This window comes from Procambarus clarkii, chromosome 19 (assembly GCF_040958095.1).
Source record: "Procambarus clarkii isolate CNS0578487 chromosome 19, FALCON_Pclarkii_2.0, whole genome shotgun sequence".
In the NCBI taxonomy this organism is placed as follows: domain Eukaryota; kingdom Metazoa; phylum Arthropoda; class Malacostraca; order Decapoda; family Cambaridae; genus Procambarus; species Procambarus clarkii.
This window is the reverse complement of record NC_091168.1, coordinates 21,155,603-21,174,500: the sequence shown is the minus strand read 5'-3', so window position 1 is coordinate 21,174,500 and position 18,898 is coordinate 21,155,603. Positions and strand designations below refer to the sequence as shown.

General features: G+C 40.1%; 1 protein-coding gene across 1 annotated transcript; it reads right to left on the bottom strand.

Moving 5' to 3' along the window:
- Positions 1 to 706: 706 nt before the first annotated feature.
- On the bottom strand, positions 707 to 17,176 carry LOC138366217 (SET and MYND domain-containing protein 4-like). The gene is made up of 3 exons (XM_069327093.1): positions 12,829 to 17,176; positions 1,954 to 2,436; positions 707 to 1,731 (listed from the first exon to the last, which is right to left on the bottom strand). Exons 1-3 carry the CDS (start codon positions 12,853 to 12,855, stop codon positions 1,015 to 1,017), a joined length of 1,227 nt encoding a protein of 408 aa, XP_069183194.1. The 5' UTR covers positions 12,856 to 17,176; the 3' UTR covers positions 707 to 1,014.
- Positions 17,177 to 18,898: the final 1,722 nt, after the last annotated feature.

The window sequence follows — 18,898 nt, the reverse complement described above, 5'->3', positions numbered from 1 at the left end:
TTCAAATTGGTCCTAATTGACACCTGCGGTACATTCCCATTTAAACATTTTATATTTTCATCTAAATTCATATTTTGGAGGCTGAACCTACATTGATCACACTCCAGCGTTGGAACCATTGGTTTGCTATGTCCTTACAAAATGCCCACTTTCAAATAAAAACATTTTCCTCAATTAATAGCATCTTCCCTAACTTTTTATCATCTTAGACTGTTATGTGTTGCTCATAAACATGATTATATTGAAAATTAGTTGCATTTCTTAATTTTTTTTATAAATCAATTGATATAGTTATAGACTGAAAACCTTGCAGGATCCCAAAAGGGCAAAATAAACATGGACTCTAATATTATTTAGAGTGCATGAGTTTTCGCCATGGGTTCTTAATAATTTGCCATCACTTTTATTTTCACAAGTAAATTAGTTTTATGTAAATTAGGAACCGTTTATGATTTATTTAATAAAAATGTAATTTTTTCATTTTACATTAGCATATTGATTATTTTATTTTTTATTTTCTTTTGATTAGTTAATTGTAACGTGTAACGGCAGGGTTCTATAACCAGCTTGAATTTTATTCTCACCACAGAAATGTGGATAAACACAACTTCATTGTATTTGTATGTATAAAAACTAAAAGCTAAAGTATGAATAAGGAGGTTTCTTGCAGGCATCATTTAAGGTCAATGAGTATAAAGAACAGTAAAAATATTTATACAATAAAATATTTTGAAACAATACACCAGACCCAAATCATACTGGAAATTATATTACAGGAAAATCAAAATAATTACTGGATAAAGATCATCAGAGATAATTTGTCAAGCCGCCAGCTTCCTGTCCTAGTTGAGGCCACTAAAGTGTTAGTGACCCTCATGTAAATTCACGTTACTAATTAACTACAGTGTACCAAATATAGAATATGGAATTACTATTTTACTTGAAGATATTTACAGATAGAGAGAACAAATATTTATCATAGTCTAATTTATAAGACTCCTTTAGTAATAATGGCTACAGATGTAGGGCTCGATTCATCTCTGCACATAGAAGATCAAACATGGTGTTTTCTATATTATGTTTAACATAAACACAAGAACCACGACGTAAACAGACAACGCGCAGTGTTTCTTGACCTAAAAGGAGACCAAAACTCGGCTGCTTCACATACTTGCAGAAAAGTTTAATTAAGGCACGCACTGCTTTTATGTCCTTTTCAGAGTTACTGCCTTCTAGCAAGATGTTTTTCTTGGCGATGAAAAAATCCTTCTGAACCTTTTCTAGTTTCTTGCAGATGAGCCTGTAGTTATTAGGTGATCTTCTGTGTGTGCCTCCTTGATCGTAATTCAGATTGCAATTAGGGCAAATTTTTGTGAAAGGATTGATACCTTCTCCTTCATTACATTTGGTGCACTTTAAAATGTTCAATCGTGGCATATCCATCATAATTGGCCAGTTATTTTCACAAGCTTCGCAGGTACAAGTCAAATAGAAATTAGTTATCAGGGTCAACTTCCTGGAATCTCTTCTATCTTCAGCAAAATCTACTCCAAGTGAGATGGTTAATGACTTGCCAGCAGGGATGAATTGTATTGTTCTTATAACGACAGTTTTACCATAATAAAAATCAGTACAATTTGGATTGCAGGAGTGATTCCAAAGACTTGATGCAGGGTAAACTCCCTTGCCACATACTTCCATATGATGTTCCATATTGCCACTCACATTAAACTGGAATGAAAAATATTTACTACGTCAAGGAGGAAATCTGTAAGCAAAAGCAGTAGCCTATTTAAACAAACTTAAATGTATCATATAAAATACAATGGTTATTACATTGAAAACATAGATATTTAAATAATTAGTTCGGTCAGCAAAACACGTGTCTAAGGTTGTGATAAGTGAATGCTGACAGGGCTTTAGAATATAATAATAATAGTCTAGAAGGATTACCTTGGGAATTGCAATGCAAAAACTATTGCACTTCAGGACCATCATATGATGGATGAGTGTGCTGCCTGTCAGGACGATGTCTTCGTGACTTGGAGTGAAGGGCTCACCATCACAACTAATGAAGTAGCGACCACTCAGCAACAGAAGTTTGGTTACAATAAAAGCTTCTATGCACCTGGCAAATATTTCGTGTACAGATAGCTTTTCCTTGTTGGCTGTCAGATGATACACTGATCTGTAATCTGATGCATCATAAATTCTATTTTTATTGAATCCCAAATTCTTGGGAGGCTGAGTTTTGGCCTCACATTGCAGTAGTGGTATCATCTCCTTGAGCTTTGCATGAGAGGTCTTCATCATTAATCTGTATGCTAATGCAAGATTATTTATGTCCAGTAGACGCAGGGTTAACACAACAGGACATTCTTGCCAATGGATGCTTGATAATCTCTGTTTCCGACACTCCTCGCTACAGAATATCACCTTAAAAAGAGCATACAAAATTTGAAAGAAGTACTCTAATATAGATTAAATATATTTTACAATATTACCTACAATATCAGCTCAACCCCACTGAATTTTTAACTACTTTTAAGTGAAATGTAGATGAACTGACTATGTATAAGGGAGGTCTGATATCCTATCCTAACTGGTGTGTGTAACTCTGTGATACCCAGAGAGGAGACGGTAATAATCAACAATATAATTAATTAAACAATCAATCAACAATATAATTAATTAAACAATCAATCAACAATATAATTATTTAACAATCAATTAGTCAATAATCGGTAATTAATAAACAGTCGTGCTTTGTTACAACTTGCCACAAAGTTGTTTCATCTTGTTATAAAATTTGTATGACGTGTTTGAAAGTTGTTACAACTTGTTGAATAGTTGTTTATAAACTTATTGGAAGGTGTTATATCTTGTTCGAACGTTGTAGCAACGTCGTAGTTTCGTCATGTTACGGCGGTAAGTTACTATGTCAGGGTTATCTAGTGAGACAGTCTGGCCATTGCTCACCACCAGCAGAATGTACAGTGTATTAGGTATCAATATGATGAACGTTTTTGATTCCGCTTCTGTCCTCCAGTGTCAATGGGCAAAGTCCACCACCACCACAAGAAACTAGCCATCAGGATAAGTTATAGTTATCCTCTGACGGTTTTTGAGATGTGTGCACTTTGACATTAAAGATCTTACCACAGAATACTGCTACCACCTCATTTGCATCTAAGGTGATCTGCATCACACAACCAACTTAGTGGCCCAGTCATTTCTCTCCCGCCGCTTTGCTCAATTTGGCACATCCCTCCACCATTGTCGTCGTCACGGACCAAGGATGCCAGTTCAATTCCCACCAGAGGACGGACTACCCTGTAATTCCTCGGCAATCACCCAAAAACCGGACCACACACTATCATACTGGAGTCCAGTGGCCATTGTGGCAAATCCATAGCCCCATTGTGGTTCGAACAAAATTCGTCAGTGAAGAACTTGTTCTGGAGGTGTTCGAACGAAATCAGTTTGTGAGTCGTGTGTAAACCGTTTTCATTCATAAACAGGGGGGTTTGGCGGGTGCATGGAATCACATTTGGGTCTTTGTTTTCTAGGACGGGCTGGACGGCTCCCAGCCCGTCCTCGCAAACAAAGACCCAAAAGTTATCCCATGCACCCGCCAAATCCCCCTGTTAATGAATGAAATGGTAGTTCTCCACATTGACTTAAAGATTTGGAAAAGTTGACATTCATTCAAGTATGGCCACCTTACCTTAGAGGCAACTAGCTGCAGTTTAGTGTACCAATGTTTCTATGTTTTATGTAATTTAAACTTATGACTACTTTAACTAATCAGCATCTAGCTGAAGTCTAGCATACTAAGTCGTTACTGAGTAAGTTGCTGAGTTTCATGTGCTTTATGCTTGACCTGTCAACTTAACAGCATCTAGCTGAAGTTTGGACTGCCAATGAATACTAAGTTTCATGTAACTTATACATGCTGAATAATTTAAATGAATGACCTGAGGGTCACTAACAATCTAGCAGCCTCGACGAGAACAGGAAGCTGGCAGGTTGTCTAAGGTACCCACATTTGCAGGCGATGAGTCACAATAACGTGGCTGAAGTATGATGACCAGACCACACACTAGAAATTGAAGAGACGACGACGTTTCGGTCCGTCCTGGACCATTCTCAAGTCGATTGTGATGAGGACAGGTAGGGACAGGAATTAAATAGGCAAGAGAGAGCTGAGGAGGAAAGTCAGGTGTAGGGGATAGTAGTAATGAGAACTGCAGCAGGCCTATTGGCCCATACGAGGCAGCTCCTATTATAACCACCGAAGGAGATGGTAATAGGAAAAAGAAGAGGATAGTAAGGGAGCGTAGAAGACAATGAACAGAAAAAGGGAGAAGAGAGAAAGAAAGGGAAAGAGAAAGAAAGAAATGGAAGGGGGAAAGCTTATGTTAAGTCACGTTTGTTAGAAAGATTAGAGCATTTGAGTATATACTGTGAAAGGGAAGAGTCCACAGCAACAAAGCCAGGACTCAAGTTCATGTTGGGTACATTGTTAATAAGAGCCGATTCTACAAGACGGCGTCTGTGTAGAGTAGAGGCAGGAAAGATTATTTTGGAGGAAGACCAATCAATGGGATGATTAGAATCCCTCACATGGCAGAAGAGAGCATTGTTAGTGTCTGCAGACATAACACTTCTCTTGTGTTCTTTAAGTCTGTCATTCAGTGTATGGCCAGTTTCGCCAAAGTATTGGAGAGGACAAGATGAACAGGAAATAGAGTAGACACCAGCAGCATTAGAAGCAGGAGGAGCAGTGTGAACTAGATTGCTACGAAGTGTGTTAGTTTGTCGAAAGGCGAGTTTAATGTCAAGAGGACGAAAGGTATCATTCAGTCAGGTGAAGTCACAGTGAGAGGTTGTGTTAACCGGAGCTCCTGAGTGTATCATAGCAATATGGAAGTTGTAGTTAAGGACCTGGTGACTCTAGTGGGAGCCCTGAGGACAGAGTTGGACTCTCTGCGGGAGGAGGTGCGTCAGTTTAAAGAACAACGAGAAGTAACGAAGGAGGAGACCAGTAGTAAAGGGACCTCGTCTTGGAGAGTTGTGAAAGACAGGGGCCTTAAGAAGACTTTGATAAAGCCGCCTTCAAACGCCATAGCAACTTCTAATTCATTTGACGTTTTGGAGGACGAGTGCTGTGGTGAGACTGCGGATCGCGCAAAAGGGAAAGCAACGAAGAGAAAGGAAGCGCAGGCCCCTCAGAAAGTAAAGGAAGTACCTAAGCAAAACATTAGTTGTGGGAGATTCCCAGATAAGGTATTTGGATAGAGCGTTTTGTGCTAGAGATAGGGGGAACAGGTTAAGGGTTTGCTATCCCGGAGCTGGCATTGGTGATATTATAAACACACATGAATGATATTATGGCTGGTAATGGGAACAATCCCATTATTTGCATTAGCGTGGGAGGAAATGATGTTGGTCGAGTTAGGAGTGAGGAACTGATTCAGAGGTATAAAACAGCCATAGAATTAGTTAGGAGCAAGGGAGGAATCCCGATCATATGTGGCATTCTTCCAAGAAAGGGAGTGGGAAATGAATGGATATCGAGGGCACTTGGTGTCAATTGCCGGCTGGAAAGATATTGCAAATCAAATGCAATATCTTTCATAGACAACTGGGAACACTTCTATGGAAAAAATGAAATGTATGCTCGTGATGGGGTGCATCTATCGAGAGCTGGGGTTGTTGCTGTTGCGAACTCGTTGGAAGAAGTGGTTAGAGGTGTTTGTTTGGGTTTAAACTGTTAGTAGATAGAGGTATGGGAATTGATTTGGAGGAAGGAGGTAATAAAAGTATGTGTTTGTGGGAGAAAGGAATTGGCAAAATGATCAGGGAAAGAGAAGGTCCGCAAAATAACAATTCACTTAGGGTATATTACACTAACAGTAGAAGTCTAAGAAATAAAATTAACGAATTAAATGCTCTTGTCTGCACAGAAAAAATAGATATTATTGCACTTACCGAAACGTGGATGAATGTAGAAAATAGAGAACTATTAGCTGAATATCAAATATATGGATTTAAACTATTTCACTCAGATAGATATATTAGACGAGGAGGGGGAGTAGCCATATATGTTAGGGACAATTTGAAATGTAGTCTCAAAGAGGGAATCAAAACAGAGCCACACACAGAAACTATTTGGATAGAATTAAACGAAAAAGCAAATAATATTATAATAGGAGTAATATATAGGCCACCAAATTTAGACAGAATGGAAGCAAAGCACCTATGGGATGAAATATCTAGAGCATCTAGATCTAACAGTATTTATGTCATGGGTGACTTTAATTTTAGCGGAATAAACTGGTTGAACAAAACAGGGAATAGTGAAGCAGAAGATTTTCTAGAATTAATTGACGATTGCTTTCTTACGCAACACATTAAGGAACCAACACGGGAAAATAATATTTTAGATTTAGTGTTAACTAACAGGGAAACGCAAATTAATGACATCGAAATAGGGAGTGAGCTAGGGAGCAGTGATCACAAAGAAATCAGATTTAGCATAGAATGGAATAGACCAGTAGGAGAAAATTCTGTTAAAGTGCCAGATTTTCGAAAAGCTGATTTAATAGCCTAAGAAATTTTTTGGGTCAAATTGATTGGAAAGTCTTGGGTATGGGGTGTGGGCCGGTCTTGGAGCGAGACATGAACCCAGCGATAGGTGACTTAAATGGGGATTTTCGATGTGGATTCAATATATAACTTATTTAAGAATATTCTAAACAAAGCACAGGAACGTAGTATACCATACAAATTGAATAGATCGAATACAAATGACCCAAAGTGGATAACAAAGAATTTGAAGAACCTTATAGGTAAAAAGAGAGCTTGGTACAAAAGGATTAAAAATGGGGAGGTCACTTTAGAACAGGAATTCGTACAACTGGTTAGAAATGTTAAAAAAGAGATAAGGAAAGCAAAAAGAAACTATGAAGTTCGCATAGCAGGGCAAGCAAAGACAAATCCTAAAGGGTTTTTTCAGTTATATCGTACTAAGACTAGGGAAAGGATAGGTCCATTAAAAACTGAGACAGGTCAAATAACAGATAGTGGATGAAGAGATGAGTAGTATTTTTAATAAATATTTTGTATCTGTATTTACTAAAGAGGAACTTAACAATATGCCTTCAGCCGAACAAGTCTATGTGGGTGGGGACGAGGACAGGTTGACGAGTTTAACAGTTACCAGGGAGGATGTTCTTAAACAAATAGTAAAACTCAAACCAAACAAAGCCCCAGGGCCGATGAAGTGTTTGCCAGGGTGCTTAAAGAATGCAAAGAGGAGCTTTGTGACCCACTGTCAACCATATTTAATAAATCAATAGAGTCAGGCAGAGTGCCAGAGTTTGGAAAGTTGCTAATGTGATACCAGTTTTTAAGAAAGGAGATAGATCACTTTGCGTCTAACTATCGACCAATTAGCCTAACGTCTATTGTGGGAAAGTTACTCAGAATCCATAATAGCAAATAAAATTCGTCTTCATCTTGAAAAACATAAATTAATAATTGAGTCGCAACATGGTTTTATAAATGGCCGTTCATGTTTAACAAATTTGTTATCTTTTTATATCTAGCATTGGTTGAGGCCAGTTGATAGTGGTAAGGATTGCGATGTTGTATACCTTGACTTTAGCAAAGCTTTTGGATACAGTGCCACATGAAAGACTGATTAAAAAGATAGAGTCTCTATGGTATTGGGGGTGCTATATTAAGCTGGATTAGGGCATGGCTATACCAAAGGAAACAGAGAGTTAGTATAAATGGAATCAAGTCAGAGTGGAAATATGTTGTAAGTGGAGTGCCCTCAAGGCTCTGTCCTGGGACCTCTGTTGTTTTATAATATATATAAATGATTTAGGATTCAGGTTTGAGTAGCAACATTTGCAAATTTGCCGATGATACGAAAATCGGTAGGGAAATTAATTCGGAGGAGGAACTCACTATCACTTTCAAGTTGATCTAGATAGGGTTTTGAAATGGTCAAAGGATTGGCAGATGCAGTTTAATGCTGATAAATGTAAAGTTCTGAGGTTAGGTAAGGATGATAGAGTTACAAGATACGAGCTAGATGGTGTTGTGATTGCGAAGTCGGATTGCGAAAGGGATCTGGGAGTTATGATTAGTAAGAATTTAAAACAAAAGGATCAATGCATAAATGTTCGTAATAAGGCAAATCGGGACACTTGGATTTATTAATCGCAGCGTTAGTAACAAGACACCTGGTGTGGTTCTTCAGCTATATCTTGCTCTAGTTAGGGCCCCCATTTAGATTATGCAGTTCAGTTTTGGTCGCCATATTATAGAATGGATATAAATTCACTTGAACGCTGTCCAGCGTAGGATGACTAAGTTAATTCCCCAAATTAGAAATCTTTCATATGAAGCAAGATTAACAAAGCTTAAGTTGCATTCACTGGAAAGGCGAAGAGTTAGGGGTGACATGATAGAGGTTTACAAGTGGATGAATGGACATAAACCGGGGGGATATTAATAGGGTATTAAAAGTATCAACCACAGGACAGCAACACGAAACAATGGGTATAAATTGGATAAGTTTAGATTTAGGAAAGACTTGGGTAAATACTGGTTCAGTAACAGGGTTGTTGATTTGTGGAAACCAATTGCCGCGTAACATTGTGGAGGTGGGGTCCCTCGATTGTTTCAAGCACGGGTTGGACAAGTATATTGAGTGAGGATTGGGGTGGTTATAGAATAGGAGCTGCCTCGTATGGGCCAACAGGCCTTCTGCAGTCGCCTTTGTTCTTATGTTCTTATGTTCTTATTGGTAAAGTTTTGAGTTCAGATATGAAGGGAAGGCATAGTACAGTGCTACTAGTGTTGGAAGCAGGTTTAGGATGAAAGAAATTTCGTTTAGCTTGAGAGTGGGCCACAGTTGATGAAATGCAAAGGATAACCAAGGCGAGAGAATGATTTGTAGATAAAGGCAATTTCAGAATCAAGAAACTGAGGGTCGCTGATGCGTAGAGCGCGGAGGAGAGAGAGACGAGGACACTTTTCTTAACAGAAGGAGGATGGTAGGAAAAGAAGTGAATGTACATGCCACTATGCATGGGTTTACGGTAGACAGAGAAAGAGAACCCAGACACAGAGCTGTGAACATGATACATCAAGAAAAGGAAGGAGGGGAATTAGATTCCCACTCAACTTTTGAAATGGATAGAAGCTGAGCCAGATTGTTAAGAGAGGCGAGGAAAGGGCTGGGAAAAAGATTAAGGTCATGAGGCCATAAAGCAAAAATGTCATCAATCATAGCGAAGCCAGAGAGAGGGACGAGTATCAATAGAAGGAAGAAGAACAGTTTCGAAGTATTCCATGTAGAAATTAGCAAGAACAGGGGAGAGAGGGGAACCCATAGCGACACCGAAAGTTTGAGTGTAATATTTACCGTTGAAAGAGAAAGAGTTAGATTCAACACAGAGTCTAATGAGATCGAGGAAAACGTCAGTGGGAAGTGGGAGAGGAAGGAGACCCTCTGACGCCTTCTGTCTGAGGAAAGAGAGAACGTCATCGAGCGGAACATTAGTGAACAGAGAGTCGACATCAAGACTAAGCATTTTACAAGAGGGTTGCAGGCGCAGTCTTTCTATGAAGTCCTGAGAGTGACGAAGGTGGGCAGGGGAAAAAGTGCCAAGGTAAGGTGTCAGGGTTTTAGCGAGCCAGGAGGCAAGAGGATAGCTCATAGAGCCCCGTGAAGAAATGATAGGACGAAGAGGAACACCAGGTTTATGAGTCTTAGGAAGACCATAGAAATAAGGAAGAGAAGGGCAGATGACTCGAAACGTCGTCGTACCCACATTTGTTCTGATGAATTTTTCATGCTGGATTTTCAAATTTTAGCAGTGTTTTGGCATTTAAGGCTTCAGCGGGTAGGCAGTTCCAGGTGTTTATACCCCGATGGAACAAAAAGCATCTCCTGTTTTCTGCCCTACAATGTGGACTGAAGAGATTGAAACCGTTGCTCCTTGTTTTCGTTACGTCTGATCTTCTCAAGAATTATTCTGGAAAAATGTCCTCCAAATTTTTTATTATTTTAACGGTTGCGATGATATCAGGCGTATCCCGTCTAGTTTGCAGTGTTGCTAACCCTGTGGCCCTCAACCATTCTTGGTATGAGAATCGACTTAGTTCTTGAATTATTTTTGTTGCACGGTGTTGAACTTTCTCCAAAGCAGATATGTCTTTCTTTAGATTAAGTCTCCATGCTTGGATACAATAATCCAGGTTGAGAGTGCACCAGAGATGTATACAGTTTAATATCTATCTTCTATTCCTTTAAGTTAAAATTTCGCTGATTATAACTAGGGTTTAGTTACTTTTTTTTACTACATCTCCCATGTGCAAGTTTCAGTGAATGACGGATTCTGACTCCACAGTTCTTTTTTGTATTCAATCTTCTGCAAGATAATGTTGTTAATTTGGTAGTAATATAATATTAAATAATAATAATAATAATAATAATAATAATAATAATAATAATAATAATAATAATAAATAACAATAATAATTCACTGTGTCAGTTGACAGGAAGCCAGAATGTATTCATTCACGGAAGACTTATACTTAGTTCTTATCTTAGTCCCCCTCCCCCCTCTCCCCCAAGGCCGAACTGCTGACTCCGCCCAGAATGCAGCTCCATAACAAGCTTGTGGGGAAATCTGGCTCTAGTTTAATACTAATAAAATGTATAATTCTATGAATGCAAAATATTAATTAATTCTAAGATAGCTCGAAGGACCAGAATTCTATTCTAAATGAGAGAACAAGTGGCTTATGGATCTCAATGATTAAATGCAATAAATTATATTATTCTATTCTTATGCAATGCACTATAAAATTCTATACATTTTAGAACCGCTTCCCATGACACATTTTGGGGGGGTTTTCTATGAGGTTAGTCTACGTGATGCATATATAATAATTGTATTCATGATAGTGATAATAATATGCACACACATAGATTATATTGGATAATAAATGTAATGCAAAATACTACTGCATACTAAAGATTAAATAATATGTTATCAATATGCAATATAGTATGTATTGACTCACAACTGAGAGAGAACTATCTACAATGAAAATTAATTAAATCTCAGCTGTGACAGAGGAACGTAGTTGGAGTCCAATCTCTACAATAGTCCGGAATCAGCCCTGAGATAGTGATCCTTAGGACACGTGAGCATATGAACAGTCACACGCCTCCTCAGTTGTGTTGCATTATGCTGCAATAATTAACTTCCATAATTTCCACTCTAGTAAGCTGCATCCTCAATTTGAAGCCCAATAATGTACGGATCCTTGCTAAATTGTAAGATGTGTAAGGACCACTTCGATACACCTTGCTGGCAGTGGATCTAATATTGCGAGAGTCTCGTCCTTCCCTCTTGGGCATGCGCACATGTGCAATAGCTCCCAGTGGGGGCCCCGAGCATAAATGATTATAATTATTTGAAGTTAAATAGGGAAGGAAGTGTTTATAACGAATATTTATGTCATAAATAAATGCGTTATACGATAATATAATTTCTCGTAGTGCAAGTTGGTTAATGTAAACTGCACAAATAAAACGAGGAGCTTGGAAGTGGAAATTGTTGTAGATTATAATATTATTTACTGGAACTGCTATTTAGCTGGGTAAATGAATTCCAGTAAACTGTAGTATACTAATTAAAGTAAACCTATTAATAAATAATTATTCCTAATAAAGGAAAGTAATTGGTTGGACTCTGTTGGGTTTACAGATATGTGGAAATTATTCCTTGTGGCTGGCTGATGCAACACTGCCAGCAAATCTAAGGAAAATTACATGACGCTCCACATCCTAATGCAATGAATTCTGTGATACTAAACTACGGATTTGAAGTGTTAGTTAATTATGACACTTAGTGCAGGAAATACATCCCATTGTACTAAGGACTAGTAAATTACTATTAGATGATTATGACGCCTAATACAGGAAATGGATCCTATTGTATTAGGGATGAAAAATAATTGTTGGATATTTCCAACAAAGCTTACTAACTCTTGAATACCTACTCATTGCTAGGTGAATAAAGGCATCAGGCGAAAGAAAATGTGACCAACCATTCTTGTCCTGCCCGGGATTCGAACCCGGAATTCTCGATTGTGCGTCGAGAATGAACCCGACTGTACTACCGGGACCCGTAATGACGTGATTATGGCGTGGATTGTTATGCCCAATATACAAGGTCTTACATTTTTCGATATTAAAAAGCATTTGCCAGTCTTCCAACCAATTGTGAAGTTCTTAGATCTCTTTGTAAGGTTTCATCATAATTTTCACTTCCCACTTTAACTAAATCTCTGTCATCTGCAAATCTGATAACGTGGTTTGTAATATTTTCATCTATGTCATTGATGTATATGACAAAAAGGGTTGATCCCAAAATAGAACCCTGTGGTATCCCATTCACTAACTTTCACCCATCAGATTCATATACGTTTATGATAACCTTTGCTTTCTCTGTTTTAATAATTATTTAATCCATATGCAGGCGATGAGTTACAATAACGTGGCGGAAATATGTTGACCAGACCACACACTAGAAGGTGAAGGGACGACGACGTTTCGGTCTGTCCTGGACCATTCTCAAGTCGATTGTGCAGAGAATGGTCCAGGACGGACCGAAACGTTGTCGTCCCTTCACCTTCTAATGTGTGGTCTGGTGAACATTGTTTTTTCCATTCTAGTATCCTACAACTTATTCCATGTGCCTTTAATTTTCGTGCTAGTCTTTCATGTGGTACCTTATCTGAAGCTTTATCAATGTCCATGTACACTACATCTACTCAAAGTCTTTTGAGTTGCAATGTTACGATGTCAACACCGTTCCTGGAGTGATGAGTAGTGATTTCGGCGCCATCTGTGGACCTGCACTCCAACTCCCAGGTAATCCGTGAGACGCAGACAACGCCATCTGTTGACGGGGATGTGACGTCGGTGAAAGGCTCTTGTTTCATACCTCGGTTAACAGGTGAGGTCGATGATGATGACCTCTGGTGGGTGGCATAACGATATCAATGCCATCTAGGTTGTGCATGCAATTACAATTTCAGTTCCCAGTGAAGGGTGTTATCCTATGGTCACCCAGTATATTGTCTGTCTGGCTAATGACATTTATGTTCCCAGAGAGGATGTGATGAGGCGATTACGCTGTGGAAATCAGTTCACCTTGGACAGTCGAGAAATTCTGACTTGGTCTTGTGAGAGGACAAAGTTGCCGCCGTCGGTAGTAGCAGTGTGTTATCTGCTGGACTTGTGTAGTGTTGTATGAACTGATGTACCTGGGATTTGGCCAAGAGGAGTTCCAAGACAAAAGTAGTGTTCATCTGCCGAGAAGTGCTGCTAGTGTATTGCAAGAGACTTCGGCCAGGGGGTTAGCTACCCCTGTAAATAATTATTTGAAACCCTTGTCAACGTGTTGCTGAAGCCCTCTGCCTGTGTGTTTCTGGAGAGTGGATGTTGGGTATTGGGACATAATGATGATACGGTGTATGGACTGGTCCCATGTTGAGTAAGGTGAACTAGCCAGTGATTATCATGGAGCGTGGACGACGTGTACTTAAATAGTGGACTCGCGAGGATTTGAGGAGCAGTGCAGATCTATTGAGTGTCCTGGGTGAAAGCGACACAGTGTACATGTGTAGTTAAACTTCTATATATAATATATTGGTGATGGTGTAATTGTGTATTGTTTATGCCCCCCTTTATTCCTAGTACTGTTACTTGCTACCGCGAGTTCTTTAGAACCATTGACTTGGGGGTAGGATCATAGAAGAGGTTATAAGCTACGTTAACAAAAAGAATCCGGTTACTGGCTCAAGCTGGCTGTAACAAGCTAGAACCGTTTCCATAAATATGAGTAGGTTTGAAAGGCAGGATCTATTTTTAACAAACATACGTTGTGATGATATTACAAGATTGTTCACGGTTAGATGGAAAATGATTTCCTCCCTGAGGATTCTCTCCGTGAGCTTGCAGATGGGTGATGTGAAGCTGATCAAACATTAGTTTTCTGTTGATATGCCTTTTTTTAAAAATAAGGATGACATTTGCATATTTCCCATCAAGAGGGAAGTACACCTTGGCCCTGATTTTCTTACAACAAGTTTAAGTGGTAGGCATAATTCATCTACTAATTTCTTTACGACATTGGATTGAATTCCGTCCACACCTGGGACTTATGAGTCCATTAATTAATTTGTCAATTCTTTTTCTAACTATATTGTACGTTATGGATTTATCCCCTATTTCGGACTCTTCACCCCCTTCAAATATTTGTGTGGGCGATGGGATGTCATCTAATCTTTGTAGTGTGAACTGTGATGTAAAGTATTCATTGAGAGCGTTTGCTGCCAACGGTAGTACAATCGGGTTTGTTCTCCACTCACAATCGGTAATTTGTATTTTCCTAGTTGTGCTTGGAGGGGGATTGAACTTCTGTTCTCTGGTCCTGCCTCTAAACTGTCAATCAACTGTTGTACAGATTCCAGAGCTATTGGGCTGAATCATATCTACATACCTACATTTGGAACTGTGTATGTAGTGTGCCTCCACCACATCACTGGCTAATACATTCCATTTTAACAATCCTAACCCTGAAAAATTCTTTTCTAATGTCTTTGTGGCTCATCTGGGTACTAAGTTTACACCTGTGTTCCCCCCCCCCCTTGATCGTGTTCCACCTATACTACATAGTTTATCTTTGTCAACTGTCAATTCCTCTGAGAAATATGTAGGGGCTGATCATGTCTCCCCAGAGTCTTCTGTCTTCTAGGGTCGTGAGGTTAATTTCCTCCTAACTCCTAACTTCCTCCTAACTCATACCTGTAAGTTATGAGACTAGTCTGGTGGCATACATCTGAATCTTCTCTAATTTTGTCTTGTGTTTAACTAGGTATGGACACGAGGCACTAGGTATGGACACTGGGCGCCTGACAGCTGGGTGGACAGTGCTTCGGATTCGTAGTCCTGAGGTCCCGGGTTCGATCCTCAGTGGAGGCGGAGACAAATGGGCAAAATGTTTCTTTCATCTTGATGCCCCTGTTACCTAGCAGTAAAAAGGTACCTGGGAGTTAGACAGCTGCTATGGGTTGCATCCTGGGGGGGTTGGAGGCCTAGTCGAGGACCGGGCCGCAGGGACACTAAGCCCCGAAATCATCTCAAGATAATCTCATGATAGGCTGGAGCTGCATTCTCCAGGATTTGTCTGACATAAGTGGCATGCAAGGTTCTAATTGTTTCCTTATACAAGTTTCTAAAGGCAATTCTTAGGTTGGCCAATCTAGCATATGCTGCTGACGATATCCTTTTGAAGTGGACTTCTGGAGACAGATTCGGTGTGATATCGATGTGTAGTCTCCGTGGCACAGTGATAAAACATACACTCGGCGCTTCATGAGCGCTTTGGCTTGGGGTTCATATCCTGACCTGGGATGATTTACTGAGTGTCAACCCTTAAGTGTTCTCCCAACAGTGAGTAGGTACCTGGTTGCTAAACAATTTAGCAAGTCGTAGTCCGGGGGAAAAATTTGGATTAACGATCTGCCCGAAACGCGATGCGTACTAGTGGCTTAAGAAGAATGTAAGAACTCTTGTATATATAAATAAATAAATATCAACCCCCAGATTCTTCTCTCTACTTGTCTCTTGCAAGATTTCTCCTCCCGGATGGTACCTTGTGTTCAGCCTCCTACTCCCTTCACCTAATTTCATTGCTTTACACATACCCGAGTTAAACTTTAGTTGATATTTTCTAGACCATTTCTCCAGTTTTTCCTGGTCATCCAGTAGTCTCTATCTACATTTGAATTTACCTGAACACCACTAATACTAGTGGCCTCGACGAGGATAGGAGGCCGGCGGTTTGTCAATGGTCCCCCAATTTGCCCTGATGATCTTTCCTCATTGAATTTTATTAACAGTTTTGGCATTTACGACCTCGCGGGTAGGCGGTTTCCTGCATTTATAACCCTGTGGGTAAAAAATCAGTCTCTGTTCTCAGACCTACATTGTGGCTTATTGAGATTGACACTTTTACTCCTTATTTGTGTTACATCAGACCTTTCGAAGAAATTGTCCAAAAGTAGTCTAGTCTTCCTTGATTCTTCTTAAAATTTTTGAATCATTAGCAAACATTGAGAAGAATGAGTCTATACCTCTGGAAGATCGTTTACATATATCAGAAACAGGATTGGTCAAAGTACAGAGCCCTGTGAGACTCTGCTGTTGACATCTCGCCACTCTGTGATCTGCCCCTTCCCAGTTACTCACTGTTTCCGGTTGTTTAGATACTCCTTAATCCACTGGAGCATCTTAATTTTTATTCTTGCCTGTTTCTCTAACTTTTGTAACAGTACCTCTTATGGGATACTGTGTCAAAGGCTTTGAGTCCAAGAAATTGCAGTCGTTCACCCTTACTTTTCTTGCCTAATTTTTTGTCGTATGGCCATATAAATCTATAAAACCTGTGAGGCACAATTTACGATCCCTGAGTCCATACTGGTGGTGTTACAAAGCGCCTTCTCTCCAGATGTTCTACGAGCTTTTTGCATCACCTTGCATGGTTTACAAGTTAGAGAAACTGGCCTGTAGTTCAGTACCCCTTGCCTGTTGCCTTTTTTGTGTCTTGCGACTACATTAGCTGTCGGGGGAAGATAAGACATCTGAAGAAGCTGCAGGTGAGAACAGCAGACTATATTTGGTGAAAGAGAAGGTATGCTCTGTGATGTCAGAAGTGGGGTATTTTGAAGTTAATGAAAAACTAATTCTCTTGGTACTGGACACTGGTGCTGCAATGTCAACATTGTCTAAAGATTGGGAAGATACCTGGCAATTTAAGTGGAAAAACCCTGAGGAAATCATAAAGTGCCTATGATAATGCACAGATTAGTGTTTATAACAAGAAGTCGGTCAGCAAAATTAAGTTATAATAGGAAAGAAATTGTCCATGATTTTTATGTAGTAGATTCATATAACCCTAGCTTATGTGGCAAAAACTTAATGGTGAAAAGGAGAATTTTCCTTGTTGGTCTGGATGAATTGTCTATACAAAAAATTATTAGTGCAGAAGATACGTTGGCAAAATTATGCAGAAGATTCAGGCATACCAATTACTAGCATTGATAATGACACAAACTATAATACTATATTATCCTTTGCAGATGAAACTAGGATTTTTATGAGAGTAGACAACATAGAGAACACAGCAAGTAAGTAAGTAATTATCAAAAGAAGGAACCAAACTGGGAAGGCTATGTAGCACCATCAAATGCGCAAAATAATCAGAGGGCACTAAATATCACCAAGGATGCCAATACGAGAACAAAAACGCATAAGGCGAACGATATCAAAAGTATCCGAGTCACCAAGAATTCTATTGAGAGACAGGTGACCGCGTGGGGCGGTCGGAAAGCAAGACACACGCTCGTCCTGGAAGTCAGGACATTCAAGAAGGACATGCGCGACTGTAAGAGGGACAATGCAACTAGGACAATAAGGAGCAGGGCGGCGCTCCATCAAGTGACCATGGGTTAAGTGAGTATGGCCAATACCCAACCTCGCCAGAGCTGTTTCCCACCGCCAGTTACGGTGGAAGGAGGACGGCCACGAGGAAAGACAACATTTAAGAGTACGTAGCTTGTTACCAGTAACAGACAACCAAGAAGCCTGCCAATGGGTAAGGACTGAGGAATGGATAACCGGGTAAAAGTCGGAATACGGAATGCCTTTACGAGAGATGGGACAAGAGTGGACAGCTTCCTTGGCAGCAGCATCCGCACGCTCATTTAAAGACACACCAATATGGCTGGGAACCCAACAAAACTCAACCGACTTAAATTTACTGTGAATAAGAAACAGCCAATGCTGGATCTCGACAACTACTGGATGAACCGGATTAAAGGACCCGAGAGCCATGAGGGCACTACGAGAGTCAACAACAACTACAAAGGAAGACTGACAACGAGAAAGCAGGAGACGAAGAGCATAGAGAATAGCATAAAGTTCCGCTGTAAAGATGCTAGTCTCCGGAGGTAAGCGACACATATAAGTGCAATCAGGAAAAACAACAGAGTAGCCAACACCGTCCGCCGACTTAGACCCATCGGTGAAGACAGAAATGGAGCGGGAGTGAGAAGAAAAGTGCTCAAGGAAAAGGCGTTTTAGAACCGTAGGAGGGGTAAAAGCTTTAGTGATACGGGTCAAGGAAGTACAAAACTGCGAAAGAGGGACTCTCCACGGGGGCAAAGAAGGAACAACACGAGGAGAAACATTAGAAATACGAACGGAAAGAGAATCCTGGAGGCGAGATAACCGGACAGAAAGAGGGAGGTGGTGAAGAGTAACAGGAACCGCAGGAGGGGTAAAAGTTAAAGCACGACAGAGGCAAGAGGAAGGATGTTGTAAGGACCGCGCAAGATAGCGAAGACAGTAGCGATCACGGCGGTCCTGGAGAGACAGGAAGCCAGTGTCAACATACAAGCTAAGGACGGGAGTCGAACGAAAGGCACCAGAATTGAGGCGCAACCCAGTATGGTGTAAAGCATCAAGACAGCGAAGAGTAGAAGGAGAAGCAGACGAGTAAGCAGGGCAACCATAATCGAGCTTAGACAGGACAAGAGAGGAATGTAAAGTAAGGAGAGCGCGCCTATCTGCTCCCCAAGAAGTATGGGACAAGACCCGTAGGAGGGTAAGGGCCTTAGAGCACTCAACACGGAGGTAAGAGATATGGGGAGACCAAGACAAATGAGTGTCAAGGAATAACCCCAAAAGCTTCGCGGAATCTTTGTATTCAAGGGGATGACCATAAAGTGACAA

What these genes read in the sequence shown, in the direction of transcription:
- LOC138366217 (XM_069327093.1), bottom strand. Translation starts at nt 12,855, where the DNA reads ATGGACATTGATAAAGCTTCAGATAAG. An exon ending in TTGATAAAGCTTCAGATAAG is followed by an intron (nt 2,437 to 12,828) that starts GTACCACATGAA and finishes GCTCTTTTTAAG; the next exon opens with GTGATATTCTGTAGCGAGGA. An exon ending in TTTGCATTGCAATTCCCAAG is followed by an intron (nt 1,732 to 1,953) that starts GTAATCCTTCTA and finishes TTTTCATTCCAG; the next exon opens with TTTAATGTGAGTGGCAATAT.